Here is a 17,401-nt window from a genome sequence, read left to right as displayed (position 1 = left end):
AGCTGCTTGAACCCCCCCAGGGGTGGTGACTCCAGCACTGCCCTGGGCAGCCTCTTCCAATGTTTGAGATCCCTTTCAGCGCGGAAATACTTTGTGACACCAAGCCTGAGCCTGCTCTGCTGCAGCTTGCAACCATTTTCCCTGCTCCTCTTGCTTGACACCAAGGAGCAGAGGCTGTCCCCTCCTCACTCCAACCTCCCTTCATGGAGTCATAGAGAGAAATGAGGCCTCCCTCAGCCTCCTCTTCTCAACCCCAGCTCCCTCAGGTGCTCCTTCTGGGCCAGGTGCTCCAGGCCCTTCTCCAGCCTCATTGCCCCTCTCTGGATATGCTCCAGCCCCTCAATGTCCTCCCTGCAGTGAGGGGGCATGAAAACCTCCAGAGTACTGGGGCACGTCCCAGCTGCAGGCAGCAGATGTGGAGCAGGCTGCCCAGAGAGGTTGTGGAGTCTCCTTCTCTGGATGTGTGACCTGGCCTGGGTGCTCCTGCTCTGGCAGGGGGGTTGGACTGGATCACCTCTGGAGGTCCCTTCCAACCTCTACTATTCTGTGACTCTTTGATTCCCAGCAGGAGCAATGCCCTTGTCTCATCCCAGTGCCCTGACTCAGCAGCTCTGCTCCAAGTCCCCACGGGCTGGCTGTGCTGCCCTGCAGCCAGAGCCTCTACACTGCTGCTGGCCCGGAATACCTGGGCAGGAGTGGGTGGTTTGTGTGGCCGTGCTGGGCCGTGCCCGCAGCCCCAAGAGGGCAGCACCGACCAGGGCCTGGGCTCTGCAGGAAGCTTCTGCTGTGTACAGGCTTTGTGCATGGCCCAGAGGGAGCAAAAGGTGCAAAGCACCTTCCCTGCCCGGCTTTGAACACTCCTGAACTGATGGCAGCATCCAGAGCAGGGAGAGCAGCAGCACAGGGAGGGGATTCTGCCCCTCTGCTCTGCACTTTTCAGAGCCCACCTGCAGCACTGCCTCCAGCTCTGGGCCCCCAGCACAAGAAGGACCTGGAGCTGCTGGAGAGGCTCCAGAGGAGGCCACCAAGATGATCATAGAATCATAGAATCAATAAGCTTGGAAAAGACCCTTGAGATCATCGATTCCTACCTCTCACCCAACACCTCCTGATAACTAAACCATGGCTCCAAGTGCCACATCCAATCCCTTTTTAAACACCTGCAGGGATGGGGACTCCACCACCTCCCTGGGCAGCACATTCCAATGACCAATGACTCTCTCAGTGAAGAACTTTCTCCTCACCTCCAGCCTAAACCTCCCCTGGCACAGCTTGAGACTGTGTCCTCTTGTTCTGGTGCTGGGGGCCTGGCAGAAGAGACCAACCCCCACCTGGCTACAACCTTCCTTCAGGAAGTTGGAGAGAGCAAGAAGGTCTCCCCTGAGCCTCCTCTTCTCCAGGCTAAGCAACCCCAGCTCCCTCAGCCTCTCCTCACAGGGCTGTGCTCCAGACCCCTCCCCAGCCTCATTGCCCTTCTCTGAACACCTTCAAGTCTCTCAATGTCCATCCTAAACTGAGGGGCCCAGAACTGGACACAGGACTCAAGGTGTGGCCTAACCAGTGCTGAGCACAGGGCACAATGACTTCCTTCCTCCTGCTGGCCACACTGTTCCTGATGCAGGCCAGGATGCCCTTGGCCCTCCTGGCTGCCTGGGCACACTGCAGGCTCATGTTCAGCCTACTATCACCCAATACTGCCAGGTCCCTCTCTGCCTGGCTGCTCTCAGCCACTCTGTTCCCAGCCTGTAGCTCTGCATGGGGTTGTTGTGGCCAGTGTGCAGGACCTGGCACTTGGACTTGTTGAATGCCATCCTGTTGGACTCTGCCCACCTGTCCAGCCTGGCAAGGTCCCTCTGCAGAGCCTCTCCTACCCTCTAAGAGATCAACTCCTGCCCCCAGCTTGGTGTCATCTGCAAATTTACTGATGATGGACTCACTGCCCTCCTCCAGATATTGAACAGGATGGGGCCCAGCACTGATCCCTGGGGCACACCATTGGTGCCTGGCTGCCAGCTGGATGTGACACTGTTCACCACCACTCTCTGGGCACAGCCCTAATCAGAGGGCTGGAGAACCTCCCCTGTGGGGCCAGGCTGGGAGAGTTGGGGCTGTGCAGCCTGGAGAAGAGAAGGCTCCAGGCAGACCTCAGAGCAGCCTGCCAGGACCTGAAGGGCTCCAGGAGAGCTGGGGAGGGACTTGTGACAAGGGCTGGGAGTGCCAGGATGAGGAACAATGGCTTTGAGCTGGGAGAGGGGAGACTGAGCCTGGAGATGAACAAGAAACTCTTGAGAGTGAGGCTGGGGAGACTCTGGCACAGGCTGCCCAGGGAGGCTGTGGCTGCCTCCTGCCTGGAGGTGTTGAAGGCCAGGCTGGATGAGGCCTTGAGCAGCCTGTGCTGGTGGGAGGGGTCCCTGCCCATGGCAGGGGCTTGGAACTGGATGATTTTTAAGGTCTGTTCCAACCCAACCCGCTCTTTGATTCTATGAGTCTCCACCTTCCTTCTCCCATGGTGCTTTGTCTGTGACATGCTGCAGTGCAAAGGGCAATACCAGATGCCAGTCTGTGGGATCTTCCCTCACCTCAGGAGGTACCATGCATCAGGCTACCAGCAGCCTCTCACTGCCATGAAACCAGAGGCTGGAGACTGAGCTCTAATGCCCCAGAGATGCAGGGCCTGAGCTCTGGTGCCCCAGGGTTCTGGAGGCAGCTGCAGTCACAGTCCTGTGCCATGTGCTGCAGGTTGTGGAGACTTCTCTGCACTGTAACCCCAGTCTGCTTGGCTCCCCAGAGGGCAACGGCAGAGGGAAAAGTGCCCCTGGCTCTGTGCTGGGTATCCAGCTCCCACCTTCACTGGCAGACGTTTTTCTAAAGCTTGTCCTGGCCTGGTGCCTCTCAGCTTGTCAACAGCCTTCTGCTTGCTGACTGTTTTCTCCTCTAGACTTTCAGAGTGCACTTTAAACCCCCACTTCATCTGATCGATGGTTTGTAAGCTCCTCCCCGTGCTTTGGCCTGTGACATTTGTGACAATGTGCAATAGTTTGTTGTTCCCTCTGGCTGGGACTGGAATGTAAATCCCCACTCTTGGCTGGAGAAACCAGGCCCTTTCTGTCTTCATCAGCCACCTGCAGTGCATCCAGAGGAGCTGGCAGGTTACCCAGGGTTTGCCTGGCCCCAGTCAGCTGCAAGGCAAGAGTCTGGCATCCATCCAGTGCATGCAGCAAGGAACTTATAGTGGAAATGCAGTTCAAAAGAGCTTTCCAGAATTAATTAATTCAGGGGATTCAGGTGTCAGAGGATAACAACAATGGGGGGGAAATTTGTTCCCACTTCTCAGCAGAGATTTTGCAGGGTGTGTGCTCGTTTGGCAGACTTGATGGAGCGGTGTGGTTGCTCGCTGGCACTTGGATTACCATCAGGAAAGAGCTCCACACATAATGAGCTGCAGGGAGTGGGTGGTGTAGCTTGTGCAGGAGGGAAAAGTGGGCTGGTTCACCTCACAGAAGCTCTGTAGGTTTAGCCATAAAGAACTGGGTGTAGGGTTGGCTAACTGAGTAGTTGTGGATTTGATTTATCTAAGACCTGAGCCTTGTCCAGGTGTCTAATGCTCACTGCATCAGGAATTGAAGTGGCAGCAGGCTTTGATCCTGCCATGCACAGAGCTCCACATCATCTTTGTGTGCAGAAAGCAAAGAACAATGAAGGCAGCTGGTCTGGCTGGCAGCTAGTCCAGCACCAGAGTGAAGAGGAGGCTTTGGCCACCTCAGCTCTGAGTGTAGCAAGGCTGCTGCAGCCACAGGAGCTGGGAGGGCTGCTGGCTCCCTGTGAAGCCATCTGTAGCAGGTCTCAGGCCTTTGGGGATGAGCAGGGCAGGCCACAGATGGTGCCTGCTTTTGTGAGCTGGGGGAAATTACCCTTGCACTGCATGCTGAACACCAACCACATTTCTTGCCAGGGTTCTTCTGCACATTGTGTCCAAGTGCCACGAAGAAGGTCTAGACCACTACTTGCGCTCCTTCATAAAGGTCAGTCGTGACCCCCCCCTCCATGGGACTGCCTGCTGGCAGCTGGCACACTGCTGGCAGCTGGCACACTGCTGGCAGCTGGCACACTGCTGGCAGCTGGTGCACTGCTGACACTGTTCCTCTTGCCCCAGTATGTCTTCCGAGCTGAGAAACCCAGTGCCACCCAGGCAAAGATGACCCACGAGATCCTGGTGCTTGCCATGGCCACCATCCTGAAGCAGTCAGCAGATTTTCTGGCCATCAATAAGCTGCTCAAGGTGAAGTGCTGGCAGGGTTTGACTGCCAAGGGTGGAGGGGAATAAAGGGAGGGGAGGTGTCTAACTTTAAAGCTCATGACTTTGACCTATCCAAACCTGCCACAGGAGCAAAGCTCCGAGGGCAGCTTGGGCCATACATATGCTTGAGGTTCTCCCCTTACAACAGAGATGAGTCCTTGCAGGAGGCCTGACTGTGCTGTGGCTCATGGCAGGACACTGCAAAGGAATTTTCTCTTTGCCAGTTTTATCCATTTTCTTCTGGCCATGCCTGATGGCTGTCTCAGAGGAGGCAGGCTGAGTTTCTCAGGACTTGCACCCAGACTCTGGTGGCTCCCTGCAGGGTGCACTGGGATACAGAGGGCATGGAGCCCTTCCCACCCCAAGCCTGGCAGGACTCCTCCAGGTAGCAAAGACAGCCATGCCAAGGTGTGCAAACACAGCTGTGCTTACAAAATGCCCTCCCTCCCACACTGCTGCTGCCCCACACAGCCAAGCACCTTGAATCCTGCTGAGATAACAACAATTTGCCTTCTTCTCTTTCTTAGCACTCCTGGTTTTTCTTCGAAGCACTGGCAAAGTCGATGGCAATGTATTTGCTGGAAGAAAACAAAATCAAGGTAAAAGCAAACTGCTTGAGTGCTGCATTCCAGAGCCATCACAAACTCTCCTCCAAAAGATGTTTCGAGAGATTGTGGGAAACTTTTGCTTTTTTCCCGAAGCAACTGCAACTAAATAATCTGTGGTGCTCTGGCTCTGCCTTCTGCCCCAGCAGCACACTTCCATCCATTGCAGTACAGCTGAGGTGAGGTACTCAGCTAGATCCAGGCTGGATGTGGCTCTGGGCAACCTGATCTAGTGGCAAGTGTCCCTGCCCATGATGGGGGGGTGGGAATTGGATCATCCTTGAGGTCCCTTCCAACCCTGACAATTCTGTGATCCAAAAATGACCATCAGGATGAACACTGATTAGAATTAGAATTATTAGAATTAGAATTAGAATTAGAATTAGAATTAGAATTAGAATTAGAATTAGAATTAGAATTAGAATTAGAATTAGAATTAGAATTAGAATTAGAATTAGAATTAGAACAAACCAGGCTGGAAGAGACCTTCAAGATCATGGCGTCCAACCTATCACCCAACACCACCTAATCAACTCACCCATGGCACCAAGCACCCCATCAAGTCTCCTCCTGAACACCTGCAGTGATGGTGACTCCACCACCTCCCCAGGCAGCACATTCCAATGGGCAATCTCTCTCTCTGTATAGAACTTCTTCCTAACCTCCAGCCTAGATTTTCCAAGCCCACCCCAAAACACATTTCCAGAGCTCCACATTTGGTTTATAAATGAGTGTGGAGATGAGTGCGGGGAAGAGAGAGCCAGGGACATCCAAGGACAGGCCAAGGGGCACTGGGGGCAAGCTGAAGCAGAGGAGGTACCATGGGAACAAGAGGGAAAACTTTGTCCCTGTGAGGGTGCTGAGCCCTGGGGCAGGCTGCCCAGAGAGGTTGTGGAGTCTCCTGCTCTGGAGACTTTCCATCCCCCCTGGATGTGTTCTGTGTGCCCTGCCCTGGGTGACCCTGCCCTGGCAGTGGGGTTGGACTGGATGATCTCCAGAGGTTCCTTCCAACCTGTGCATTCTGTGCCAAACACATCCCTGAAGATTTCAAACACAAACCCCTGCCATTGTATCTGTGACATGTATGATGTAGCTATAAATCCTACTCGACAGGCACTCATGTATGTTTTGTAGGTACCTCTGAGTGCTGGGTTCTGCACATTGGCCACAGCAACCCCAGGCAGTGCTACAGGCTGGGGTCAGAGTGGCTGAGAGCAGCCAGGCAGAGAGGGACCTGGCGGTACTGGGTGATAGTAGGCTGAACATGAGCCTGCAGTGTGCCCAGGCAGCCAGGAGGGCCAAGGGCATCCTGGCCTGCATCAGGAACAGTGTGGCCAGCAGGAGCAGGGAGCTCATCCTGCCCTGTGCTCAGCACTGGTTAGGCCACACCTTGAGTCCTGTGTCCAGTTCTGAGCTCCTCAGTTTAGGAAAGATGTTGAGCTGCTGGAAGGTGTCCAGAGAAGGGCAACAAAGCTGGGGAGGGGTCTGGAGCACAGCCCTGTGAGGAGAGGCTGAGGGAGCTGGGGTTGCTTAGCCTGGAGAAGAGGAGGCTCAGGGGAGACCTTCTTGCTCTCTCCAACTTCCTGAAGGGAGGTTGTAGCCAGGTGGGGGCTCATCTGTTTTCTCAGGCCCCCAGCACCAGAACAAGAGGACACAGTCTCAAGCTGTGCCAGGGGAGGTTTAGGTTGGATGTTAGGAAGAAATTCTTCATACAGAAAGAGTTGTTAGCCATTGGAATGTGCTGCCCAGGGAGGTGTTGGAGTCACCATCACTGGAGGTGTTTAGGAAGAGACTGGATGGGGTGCTTGGTGCCATGGTTGATCAGATGGTGTTGGGTGATAGGTTGAACTTCATGATCTCAAAGGTCGTTTACAACCTGGTCTATCCTATCCTATCCTATCCTATCCTATCCTATCCTATCCTATCCTATCCTATCCTATCCTATCCTATCCTATCCTATCCTATCCTATTCTGTTCTGTTCTATTCTATTCTATTCTAACTAGCCAGATTTTTCCTTCCCCCCTTCACTTTTTCCTCCTTTCCCTCTTCATTCTCAAGGCTAATTTGAAAATTCCAGGTCTCCTCCTGGCTCCTGCAGCCTCCTCTTCTGTCCCTAGCTGCCACAGTTTCCACCAGTGCTTTCTGCATGCCAGTATTTGATTAGGAAACACAAACAAATGGTAACAGGACCTTGTGCCTGGCCCTTTCCAGCTGCTAGCCTGCAGCTCTTGAGTGTGGGATGTGCATTTTGGTTTCAGCTGCCCCGAGCCCAGCGCTTCCCTGACTCCTACCAGCACGCCCTGCATTCCCTGCTGCTGGCCATCATTCCTCATGTCACCATTCGCTACAACGAGATCCCTGAAGAGTCCAGAAATGTCAACTTCAGCTTGGCCAACTTCCTGAAGGTCAGCACTTTCTTTCCTTCACCCAGGCTTTTATCAGAGAAAACAAAGCCAAACCGAACAACAAAATCCAAGCAGTTAGAAATAAGCAGCAAGCAAACAAATGTGTTTGTACTTGGACATCTCTCTGGTGTCTGCAATGATGAGAACTCTGGAGCTTTGCTGGGAAAGGGCTTTCCTCTTTTCCAAGAGAGAGGCTGGCATGCTCTATGTATTATCTAGTTTGCTGCCCTGCCTAGCAGCTGTCCAGGACGTAAGAAGAAATACATCTTCTTTCATTCTAAGTATTTCTGTTGCACACTGGAGACTGAAGTGAGATCATCCAGAGTGCACACATTGCTGGCAGTGGTCACTGGCAGCCCAGCAGGCAGCTGAATCCTCTCCTGCAGGAAAGCAGGGAGAGCAGCAGCACAGGGAGGGGATTCTGCCCCTCTGCTCTGCTCCCCTCAGACCCCATCTGCAGCACTGCCTCCAGTTCTGGGCCCCCAGCACAAGAAGGACCTGGAGCTGCTGGAGAGGCTCCAGAGGAGGCCACCAAGATGAGCAGAGGCTGCAGAACCTCCCCTGTGGGGCCAGGCTGGGAGAGTTGGGGCTGTGCAGCCTGGAGAAGAGAAGGCTCCAGGGAGACCTCAGAGCAGCCTGCCAGGACCTGAAGGGCTCCAGGAGAGCTGGGGAGGGACTTGTGACAAGGGCTGGGAGTGCCAGGCTGAGGAACAATGGCTTTGAGTTGGGAGAGGAGAGATTGAGCCTGGAGATGAAGAAGAAACTCTTGAAAGTGAGGCTGGGGAGACTCTGGCACAGGCTGCCCAGGGAGGCTGTGGCTGCCTCCTGCCTGGAGGTGTTGAAGGCCAGGCTGGATGAGGCCTTGAGCAGCCTGTGCTGGTGGGAGGGTTCCCTGCCCATGGCAGGGGGTTGGAGCTGGATGAGCTTTAAGGATCATTCAATCTAAACCATTCTGTGAGTCTGTGAATGAAATAACTTCAGAGAGACAGGATCAGGTGTATTTTGGAAAGTCAACAGCAGCCTGGAGGATCAAGCCTGGCTGCTGGCAGGAGGGTGGCATGGAGATGGTTTAGGGTGGCTGCTTTTGTTTTGACTGGTGGGTCACATGTTGCTGTTGTTTCCTCCAGCGTTGTTTGACCTTTATGGACAGAGGATTTGTTTTTAACTTGATAAATGATTACATTTCTGGATTCAGCCCAAAAGACCCTAAGGTAAGCAGTCTGCTTCTTGAAAGGTGGTTCGTGATTGCACATATCCTCATCATCCCAAGCTGTGACAGTTAGGCTGTGCCTTTAAGAAAGGACAGCTGCAGAGTTCTCTAGCTGAGCAGTCTTGGTGCAAAAGGTGAACAAAGATTAATTCTAAACAAATGTCATTGGCCAGCTGTGAGATGTGCCATAGCAAATACCTCTCACGTTCCTTTCTCTTAGGCACTCTGGCTTCTGTCTGTCTCTTGGCGTGCGTGTTGCCCTTGGACAGAGAGGGAGACCTCTTTTATCTATCCAACCCTCAGAGAAGCAAAACTAACTTCTTAACACAGCCTTGAGCTAACTGAAATGCCCCTAGTATTTTTTTCCTTTTCTCTTTTCTTCTAATTAACCAGAGGGGGAGGGGAGGGAGAGAGCTTGGGGGGCACCCGCAGTGGAATCCTCCAGCAGGTTTTCTGTGTGGTTTCTTTCCTGTGAGTTCTTGTATTCTTGATCTCTTGCAAATGCTGTCTGTCTTGTAGATATTGATTGCCTTCCATTATTGCTTGTAAAACAGCTCCACTGGCTTCTCCAGCTGGGCTCAGCTGAGCTCTTTGTTGATGTCGGGTGGTTAAACCATCACACTACAGCAAAATCTCTGTAATGATGATTTTATGTGACTCATGGAGGCCTTTTAGACACTGTTCCTGCAAGAGTCTTCTGGAGGCAGAGACCTCTCTGTCCAGGCCAGGAGCCTATCTGCAGCTAAGGCTTAAAACCACAGAAAGAATCAGAACTAAAGGAGAGATTGGTTAACAGTCTGGATGAAAAAGGTGAAGAAGTCCCAAGTGACAGCCTCTGACACTGACCCTTGTGGGGAACAGCACAAAGCTTTGCTGAGGATTACTGAGTTACACCAAATGCTGTTCTGATTCCCCAATCCTTGCACAGGGAACTGGAAGCCAACGAGTCAAACTGTAAACACAATTTCTGTTTGTCTTCTTTGTTTGGTTTTCTTTCTAACTACAGCTGCTGGTTGAGTACAAGTTTGAATTTCTTCAAACAATCTGCAATCATGAGCACTACATTCCTCTGAACTTACCAATGACCTTTGCCAAAACCAAGCTGCAGAGAGTTCAAGGTATGTCCTTTTCAAGGCACTTGTGGTCTATTAGTCTTCATGGCTTCTGGCCAGATGAATCTGGTTTGGTGTCTGTCTTAGTTTAAAGAGCAGACAGAAATGATTTTACTCTCCAAAGGAAGTAAAATCAAGAGGTTCTCATTGAATTGGAAAGAAATACAGAATTATATTCAAAAATATACAGGAAAATGCAGAGTACATAAATCCCTAACACCTAATATATAGACAGGATACATAAAACAACCTACCAACCACCCCCCCCCCCCAACCAGAATAAACCACAGGACAGATCCTTTTTTCCCCACCTGGGGTTTAACATACACCCCAGGGCTTTCTTTCCCCCCATTGCTAGGCTGGATTCAGGCTGGCCAGGCCTGAAACCGCCTCCCCTTGGCCCCTGGAATTAGGCCTAAACAGACCAAGACTGCACAGTAAAAATTAGTCATAACCAGGCCCTACTCCCCCATGGGTTACCAGGCAAGGTACTCCCTCCAGAGAGCCAGCAGGAGGGAGGGAAAGAAGCAGCAAGTTGGCCTTGCTGCCAAGTTGTGAGGAGATAGCAGGGTCATGGGACTGAGGAACAAAGGTTCAATTTGCCAGTCCCTCCCCTGGACCTTTCTGCTCCTCCTGGAGGACTCAGGCTGGCTTTTTGTAAAAAGGCATCCACCTCAAACCATGACAGTGTCACACAAAGTTATGCCCTGGTGTGCTCAGTTTGAGCCACAAGCTGCCCAGGGCTCAAGGACAGAAAGGTATTTGACCCCCAAGGGACTAAAAGAAGTAAATCAGCTTGCACAGAATTGGAGGCTAAATGAATGCTATTTACAAATATATGCAGAAATGCATATATAGAACAACAGGCACCAGGACAGGCTACAGGCTGCCCTGCTGAGAGAGCTGGCAGAGGAGCTGGCCAGGCTGCTCTCCATCATTTTCCAGCAGTCCTGGCTCACTGGAGAGTTCCCAGGTGACTGGAAGCTGGCCAAGGTGGTGCCCATCCACAAGAAGGGCTGGGAGGAGGAGCCAGGGAATTCCAGGCCTGTCAGCCTGACCTCAGTGCCAGGCAAGATCATGGAACAGGTCATCCTGAGTGCAATCACACAGCACTTACAGGATGGCCAAGGGATCAGGCCCAGCCAGCATGGAGTTAGGAAGGGCAGGTCCTGCCTGACCAACCTGATCTCCTTCCATGCCCAGGTGACTGCCTGGTGGATGTGGGGCAGGCTGTGGATGTGGTCTGCCTGGACTGCAGCAAGGCCTTTGACACTGTCCCCCACAGCAAACTCTTGGCCAAGCTGTCAGCCCCTGGCTTGGACAGCAGCTCTCTGAGCTGGGTTAGGAACTGGCTGGAGGCTGAGCCCAGAGAGTGGTGGTGAATGGTGCCACAGCCAGCTGGCAGCCAGGCACCAGTGGTGTGCCCCAGGGATCAGTGCTGGGCCCTGTGCTCTTTAACATCTTCATTGATGATCTGGATGAGGGCATTGAGTCCATCATCAGTAAATTTGCAGATGACAGCAAGCTGGGGGCAGGAGTTGATCTGCTGGAGGGTTGAGAGGCTCTGCAGAGGGACCTCGACAGGCTGGAGAGATGGGCAGACTCCAAGGGCAGGAGATTGAACACATCCAAGTGCCAGGTTCTGCACATTGGCCACAACAACCCCAGGCAGTGCTACAGGCTGGGGTCAGAGTGGCTGAGAGCAGCCAGGCAGAGAGGGACCTGGGGGTGCTGGTCGATGGCAGGCTGAACATGAGCCTGTAGTGTGCCCAGGCAGCCAGGAGGGCCAATGGCATCCTGGCCTGCATCAGGAACAGTGTGGCCAGCAGGAGCAGGGAGGTCATTCTGCCCCTGTACACTGCACTGGTTAGGCCACACCTTGAGTCCTGTGTCCAGCTCTGGGCCCCTCAGTTTAGGAAGGATGTTGAGATGCTGGAAGGTGTCCAGAGAAGGGCAACAAAGCTGGGGAGGGTCTTGGAACACAGCCCTGTGAGGAGAGGCTGAGGGAGCTGGGGCTGCTTAGCCTGGAGAAGAGGAGGCTCAGGGGAGACCTCATTGCCCTCTACAACTACCTGAAGGGAGGTTGTAGCCATGTGGAGGTTGGTCTCTTCTCCCAGTCACCCAGCACCAGAACAAGAGGACACAGTCTCAGGCTGTGCCAGTGGAGGTTTAGGCTGGATGTTAGGAAGAAGTTCTACACTGAGAGAGTGATTGCCCATTGGAATGGGCTGCCCAGGGAGGTGGTGGAGTCACCATCACTGGAGGTGTTCAGGAGGAGACTTGATGGGGTGCTTGGTGCCATGGGTTAGTTGATTAGATGGTGTTGGATGATAGGTTGGACTTGATGACCTCAAAGGTCTCTTCCAACCTGGTTTATTCTGTTCTATTCTATTCTAAAGCAGCTCCATGGAGAAAGACCTTGGAGTGCTGGTAGACAGCTCCCAAGGGCATCTGGAGAGCATCAAGAAAAGTGTGGCCAGCAGGGCTGGGGAGGTTCTTCCCCTCTCTGCTTTGTTCTGCTGAGACCACAGCTGCAATCCTGTGTCCAGTGCTGGGCTCCCCAGGTCAAGAGAGACAGAGACCTGTGCAGAGAGGGAGAGCCAGGAGGATGCTTTGGGGACTTGAGCATCTGCCCTGTGAAGAGAGACTGAGAGCCCTGGGGCTGTTTAGTCTGGAGAGGAGAAGGCTGAGAGGGATCTGATCAATGCCTATCAATACTTGAGGGGTGGGTGTCAAGTGGAGGGGGCCAAGCTCTTTTTGGTGGGGCAGTAATAAGCCAAGGACCAATGGATACAAACTGGAACACAGAAGGTTTCAGCTCAACATGAGGAGAAACTTCTTTGGTGTGAGGGTGCTGAGCCCTGGAGCAGGCTGCCCAGAGAGGTTTTGGAGTCTCCTTCTCTAGAGACTTTCCAACCCCACCTGGCTGCATTCCTGTGCAGACTACCCTGGGTGCTGCTGCTCTGGTAGGGGGGTTGGACTGGGTGATCTCTGGAGGTCCCTTCCAACCTCTAATGCTCTGTGGTACTGTGATCCAGGCAATGAGACCCATGGTATGTGACACTTGGGCTAGCATGACTAACAATGAAAGCTAGATAATGCTCCACATTGCTTTCCCTTTCCTCTGAATCAGACTTTTGCAAACCACTAAGTGCTACTTATGAATCAACCAACCTGAAAGCATCTCTCGCAGCCCCACAGAGCCCTTGGAAAACTTTAGCTGGGAGTTTCAGAGCTGTGTGTTATGCACAGGAAAACCTTCACACCTGTGGGGTTTTCAGAACATCAAAAAGCCTGAGCTAAGCACACAGCATCTGTGCCTTCCTGGGGAAGAACACCCACCTCTGGGGTTATCAAAGTCAAATGGTGCCTGTCTTGGCTCTGGTTATGGGGTGCCTGACAGAGATAAGGATGTCAGGGCAAGGTCATTCATGGCAGCCTGAGTGCACCACACTTCCTGCACAGAGTCTGTGTCTCTGTCATTGCTCTGCTGCAGGATCCAGGCACTCGGTGGAGATGCCACCTCGCCCTTGTAGCAGCTGCTCCTTTGCTCACAGTACACAGCCTGATCTACATGATCTAGCCTGAATCCACCTGGGATCATAGAATCATGGAATGGTTTGGGTTGGAAGGGACCTCCAAAGGTCATTCATTGCAAGCCCCTCTGCAGTCAGTAGGGACATCCTCAAGTAGCTGTGCTTACCCAGAGCCCTGTGGAGCCTCACCTTGAATCTCTTCAGGGCTGGGGCCTCAGCCACCTCCATACAAGTTCACCAAGGTGATTAGGTATTGAGCTGCCTTTCTCCTGGGGCAGCTTTTAGGGAGCAATATTCAGTACCTGCCTGTGGGAAGCTAAGGGAGTTTCCCAGTCCCTGGCAAGCAGCTGCCTGGACCCCTGCCCTGTCTCTCCAGTCACAGAATCATGGAATGGCAGGGGTTGGGTCATGAAGTCCAACTATAAACTGCACCACTTCCCTGGGCAGCCTGTGCCACTGCCTGACCACTCTTTCAGTACAGACACTTTTCCAAATGTCCAAGCTCAACCACCCCTGGCACAACCTAAACCCAGTGCACTGTAGAAGAGTGATCAACCACACTCATAGACTGCTGTGCCTTACATGGCCATTGCGCCCTGGAGACATGGCACTCTGGGACATGTTTTAGTGGTCATGCTGGTGTTGGGTGGTGGTTGGACTGGATGATCTTGGAGGTCTTTTCTAACTGAAACAATTCTATGATTCTATGAATCATGAAGGTTGGAAAAGACCTCTAAGATCATCCAGTCCAACCATCAACCCAACATTCACAAACACAGAGTTATTTGGTAGGAAGTTTTGCTTGGACAGAAAAAAACATGCAAAAGAAACTGACTTAGATGTTAGCCATGAAGTCAGCAGGCTTAATGGAGGTGTTCAGAAAATGATGTGGCACTTTGGGACATGGTCTAGTGGTCGTGGAGGTGTTGGGGAGAAGATTGGACTTGATGACAGGATGAGAGGCAATGGTTTGAAATGAGAGCAGAGCAGATTGAGATTGGATGTGAGGAACAAGTTCTGCCCCAGGAGGCTGCTGGAACACTGCAACAGGGAGGTGGTTGAGGCTCCATCCCTGGAGATATTAAAGGTGAGGCTGGAGAGGGCTCTGGGCAACCTGCTCCAGTGGAGGATGTCCCTGCTGAGTGCAGGGGGGTTGCACTAAATGACTTTTGGAGGTCGCTTCCAACCCAAACCTTTCTGATTACATGAAGGATCTGCAGGTGCTGGAATGTGTCCAGAGCAGGGCCATGAAGGTGACCAGATGGCTGGAGTTGCTCTGCTGTTGAAACAGACTGAGAGAGTTGGGGTTGTGCAGTCTGGAGAGAAGGTGGCTCCAAGAAGACCTCATTGTGGCCTTCCAGTATCTGCAGGGAGCTCCAAGAAAGCTGGGGAGGGACTTTGGAGGGTGTCAGGGAGGGATAGGACTGGGGGGATGGAGCAGAACTAGAAGTGGGGAGATTGAGCTTGGCTGTGAGGAAGAAGTTGTTGCCCATGAGGGTGGTGAGAGCCTGGCACAGGTTGCCCAGGGAGGTGGTGGAAGCCTCCTGCCTGGAGGTGTTTGCAGCCAGGCTGGAGGTGGCTGTGAGCAACCTGCTGTAGTGTGAGGTGTCCCTGCCCATGGCAGGGGGTTGAAGCTGGCTGAGCCTTGAGGTCCCTTCCAGCCCTGGCAGTTCTGTGATCCTATGATCTTGGAGTTCTTTTCCAACTTTAATGATTCTGTGATTCCTGCTGGATGGAGTTGATCCTCAGGACAGTTCCCTTAACCACTCTCCTGCTCTCTCTTTCAGACATGACTCTTGAATACAGTTTAACCGATGAGTATTGCAGGCATCACTTCCTGGTGGGGCTGCTTCTCAGGGAAGCCTCTGTTGCCTTGCAGGACAACTATGATATCAGATACACAGCCATCTCAATCTTGAAGAACCTCCTGATAAAGCATGCCTTTGACAACAGATACCAGCACAAGGTCAGGCACATTGGGTTGGCTGTTGGTTTCTGTAAAGAAACACAGGGCAGAGCTTTAGATCTTGCAGGGTGCACCAAGGGTTTTCTCATGAACTCTGAGGGATCTGAGGTAAGTAACTGATAATTATGGCTCTGAAAAATGATCTAGGAACACAAAGAAGGCAGGCAGAGAACTGCAGCACTCTCGTGCATGCTGAGTATTTAGACAATAAAAGCCCTGAGCCGTTAAGGAGGTTGAGAGTGGCCTTAGCCAAGAGGCTGTTCAGCGAAATGAAGCAAGGTCAATGTTCTTCTGGGCTTGGGCTTAAATTAACAGCCTGCACTACTGTACTCTAATTAGGAAATGGGGCTGGTCTCTGTTCCAAGCTGATTAGTGAATCAGAGGAGAGGGGCTGGGGACTGTCAGGGAGTGCTGGATTTCTGCTGGGTAGCTTTCAGCTCTCAGGTCAGAGGCTCAGCCGGTGGCATTGCTGATGGAGCCTGAAGATAGGTTTAGTTTCTTTCCTGCTGCTCTACATGTCCTTGAAAGTGCCCTCTGCAGACACCACCTGTCTTTGATCTAGACTGAAGACAAACCTCTGTTCAAGTTTAGCTCCTCACATTGCATTCCTGAGGGCTTTTGGGAATGTGGGCAGCCTGCTGGGATCCCTAGAAGATTTTAAGGCCAGGCTGAATGTGGCTGTGAGCAACCTGATGTAGTGTCAGGTGTCCCTGCCCATGGCAGGGGGGTTGGAACAAGAGGATCCTTGAGGTCCCTTCCAACCCTGACACTTCTGTGATTCATGAATGGTGGGAGAGGTGACTTGATTGTGCCTGGCGCTCCTGCACTCTGCACGGAGCTAGAGCCAGCTCCTCTCCTCTCCCTTCTCTGTCTGTTTGCAAGGGCTGAGCGGGAGGTGGGCTTGCATTGCTCTGCACAGCCTGGAAACAGAATGCAGCCCATGGCAGCTGGCAATATTTGATATTTCAGGAGAGAATCACCAGATCTCTGCCAGGAGTGGCTCAGAGGCAGCTCCTTCTGTATTAAATTGTCCCACTGGCTCTTTGGTTTTTTGCACCTGTGTTGTGCTCCAGGCTGCATGAGCAGGAAAGTGCCTGGAGCCAGGGTAGGATGCTCAGCAAAAACCCCAATCACATCCCAGGCAGGCCAGCCTGAGCATGGCAAGGTCTGTAGCTGCAGGCCTGCACCAACAAGGAAACCCTGGCCCCATCAACAGCTCAGAGAGGGTTTTCTCAACACAAGGATCTTTTCCAGATTTCTTTTATCTTTTGTCATGATGAATCAGATGAGAAAAAACCAAACAATAGATTGGATTCTTTTATCAATCAAAGTGCATCATCCAGCTTGCAAGCCTTACCTTTAGTTAGTTATTTAACCAGTTCACCAAGCCCAGAACAGTCATTTAGTTATGAACAAACAAAAAGAATTGGCTGGGAAAGAGCTCTGCCTTTAGAAAAGCTCAACCAGAGCACTTTTGGTCTGTGTCACTCCATCCAAGTTGATCTATTCCTATAACTGGTTTAACTAGAATCAGTTGTTGTGCACATCTCCTGACTGGAAGCTACAGTCAGCACCAGGCGAGGAGCTGGGAGGGTAATACCTACCTGGCAGCTCTAGAAGAGGAGGTTAGAAACCAACCCAAATGATGTCTTGTGCCTAGCAGGGTCAGGGAGGGGATTTGGCCCCTGCTGCTCTGGTGAGACCTCACTTGGGCTCCCAGCACAAAAAGGACATGGAACTGCTGGAGAGGCTCCAGAGGAGGCCACCAAGATGAGCAGAGGCTGCAGAACCTCCCCTGTGGGGCCAGGCTGGGAGAGTTGGGGCTGTGCAGCCTGGAGAAGAGAAGGCTCCAGGCAGACCTCAGAGCAGCCTGCCAGGACCTGAAGGGCTCCAGGAGAGCTGGGGAGGGACTTGTGACAAGGGCTGGGAGTGCCAGGATGAGGAACAAGGGCTTTGAGCTGGGAGAGGAGAGATTGAGCCTGGGGATGAGGAAGAAATTGTTGAGAGTGAGGCTGGGGAGACTGTGGCAGAGGCTGCCCAGGGAGGCTGTGGCTGCCTCCTGCCTGGAGGTGTTGAAGGCCAGGCTGGATGAGGCCTTGAGCAGCCTGTGCTGGTGGGAGGGGTCCCTGCCCATGGCAGGGGGCTGGGGCTGGGTGAGCTTTGAGGTCCCTCCCAGCCCAACTCATTCTAAAAATATTTAAATAAGTAAAAACCCCTCTTTGCATTCTGCATACAGCATCTGTGTGTCTGTCTGTCTGTCTGTCTGTGT

General features: G+C 52.6%; 1 protein-coding gene across 4 annotated transcripts in view; it reads left to right on the top strand.

Moving 5' to 3' along the window:
* Positions 1 to 17,401, top strand: part of LOC137457367 (dedicator of cytokinesis protein 11-like) — a 126,463-nt gene that overhangs the window by 63,592 nt on the left and 45,470 nt on the right. For all 4 annotated transcript variants that reach the window (XM_068169268.1, XM_068169266.1, XM_068169267.1 and 1 more), the window contains exons 25-31: positions 3,953 to 4,022; positions 4,154 to 4,279; positions 4,825 to 4,896; positions 7,162 to 7,308; positions 8,436 to 8,519; positions 9,525 to 9,636; positions 14,954 to 15,132. In XM_068169268.1, the coding sequence (XP_068025369.1) occupies positions 3,953 to 4,022; positions 4,154 to 4,279; positions 4,825 to 4,896; positions 7,162 to 7,308; positions 8,436 to 8,519; positions 9,525 to 9,636; positions 14,954 to 15,132 (790 nt within the window). The remainder of the gene's footprint in view (positions 1 to 3,952; positions 4,023 to 4,153; positions 4,280 to 4,824; positions 4,897 to 7,161; positions 7,309 to 8,435; positions 8,520 to 9,524; positions 9,637 to 14,953; positions 15,133 to 17,401) is intronic.

The sequence above is a fragment of the Melanerpes formicivorus genome, unplaced genomic scaffold (genome assembly GCF_026170545.1).
Source record: "Melanerpes formicivorus ecotype bairdi unplaced genomic scaffold, bMelFor1.0.p_v2 SCAF_174, whole genome shotgun sequence".
Classification (NCBI taxonomy): Eukaryota; Metazoa; Chordata; class Aves; order Piciformes; family Picidae; genus Melanerpes; species Melanerpes formicivorus.
The sequence above is the reverse complement of the archived record's forward strand: the minus strand, read 5'-3'. Positions and strand labels throughout refer to the sequence as shown.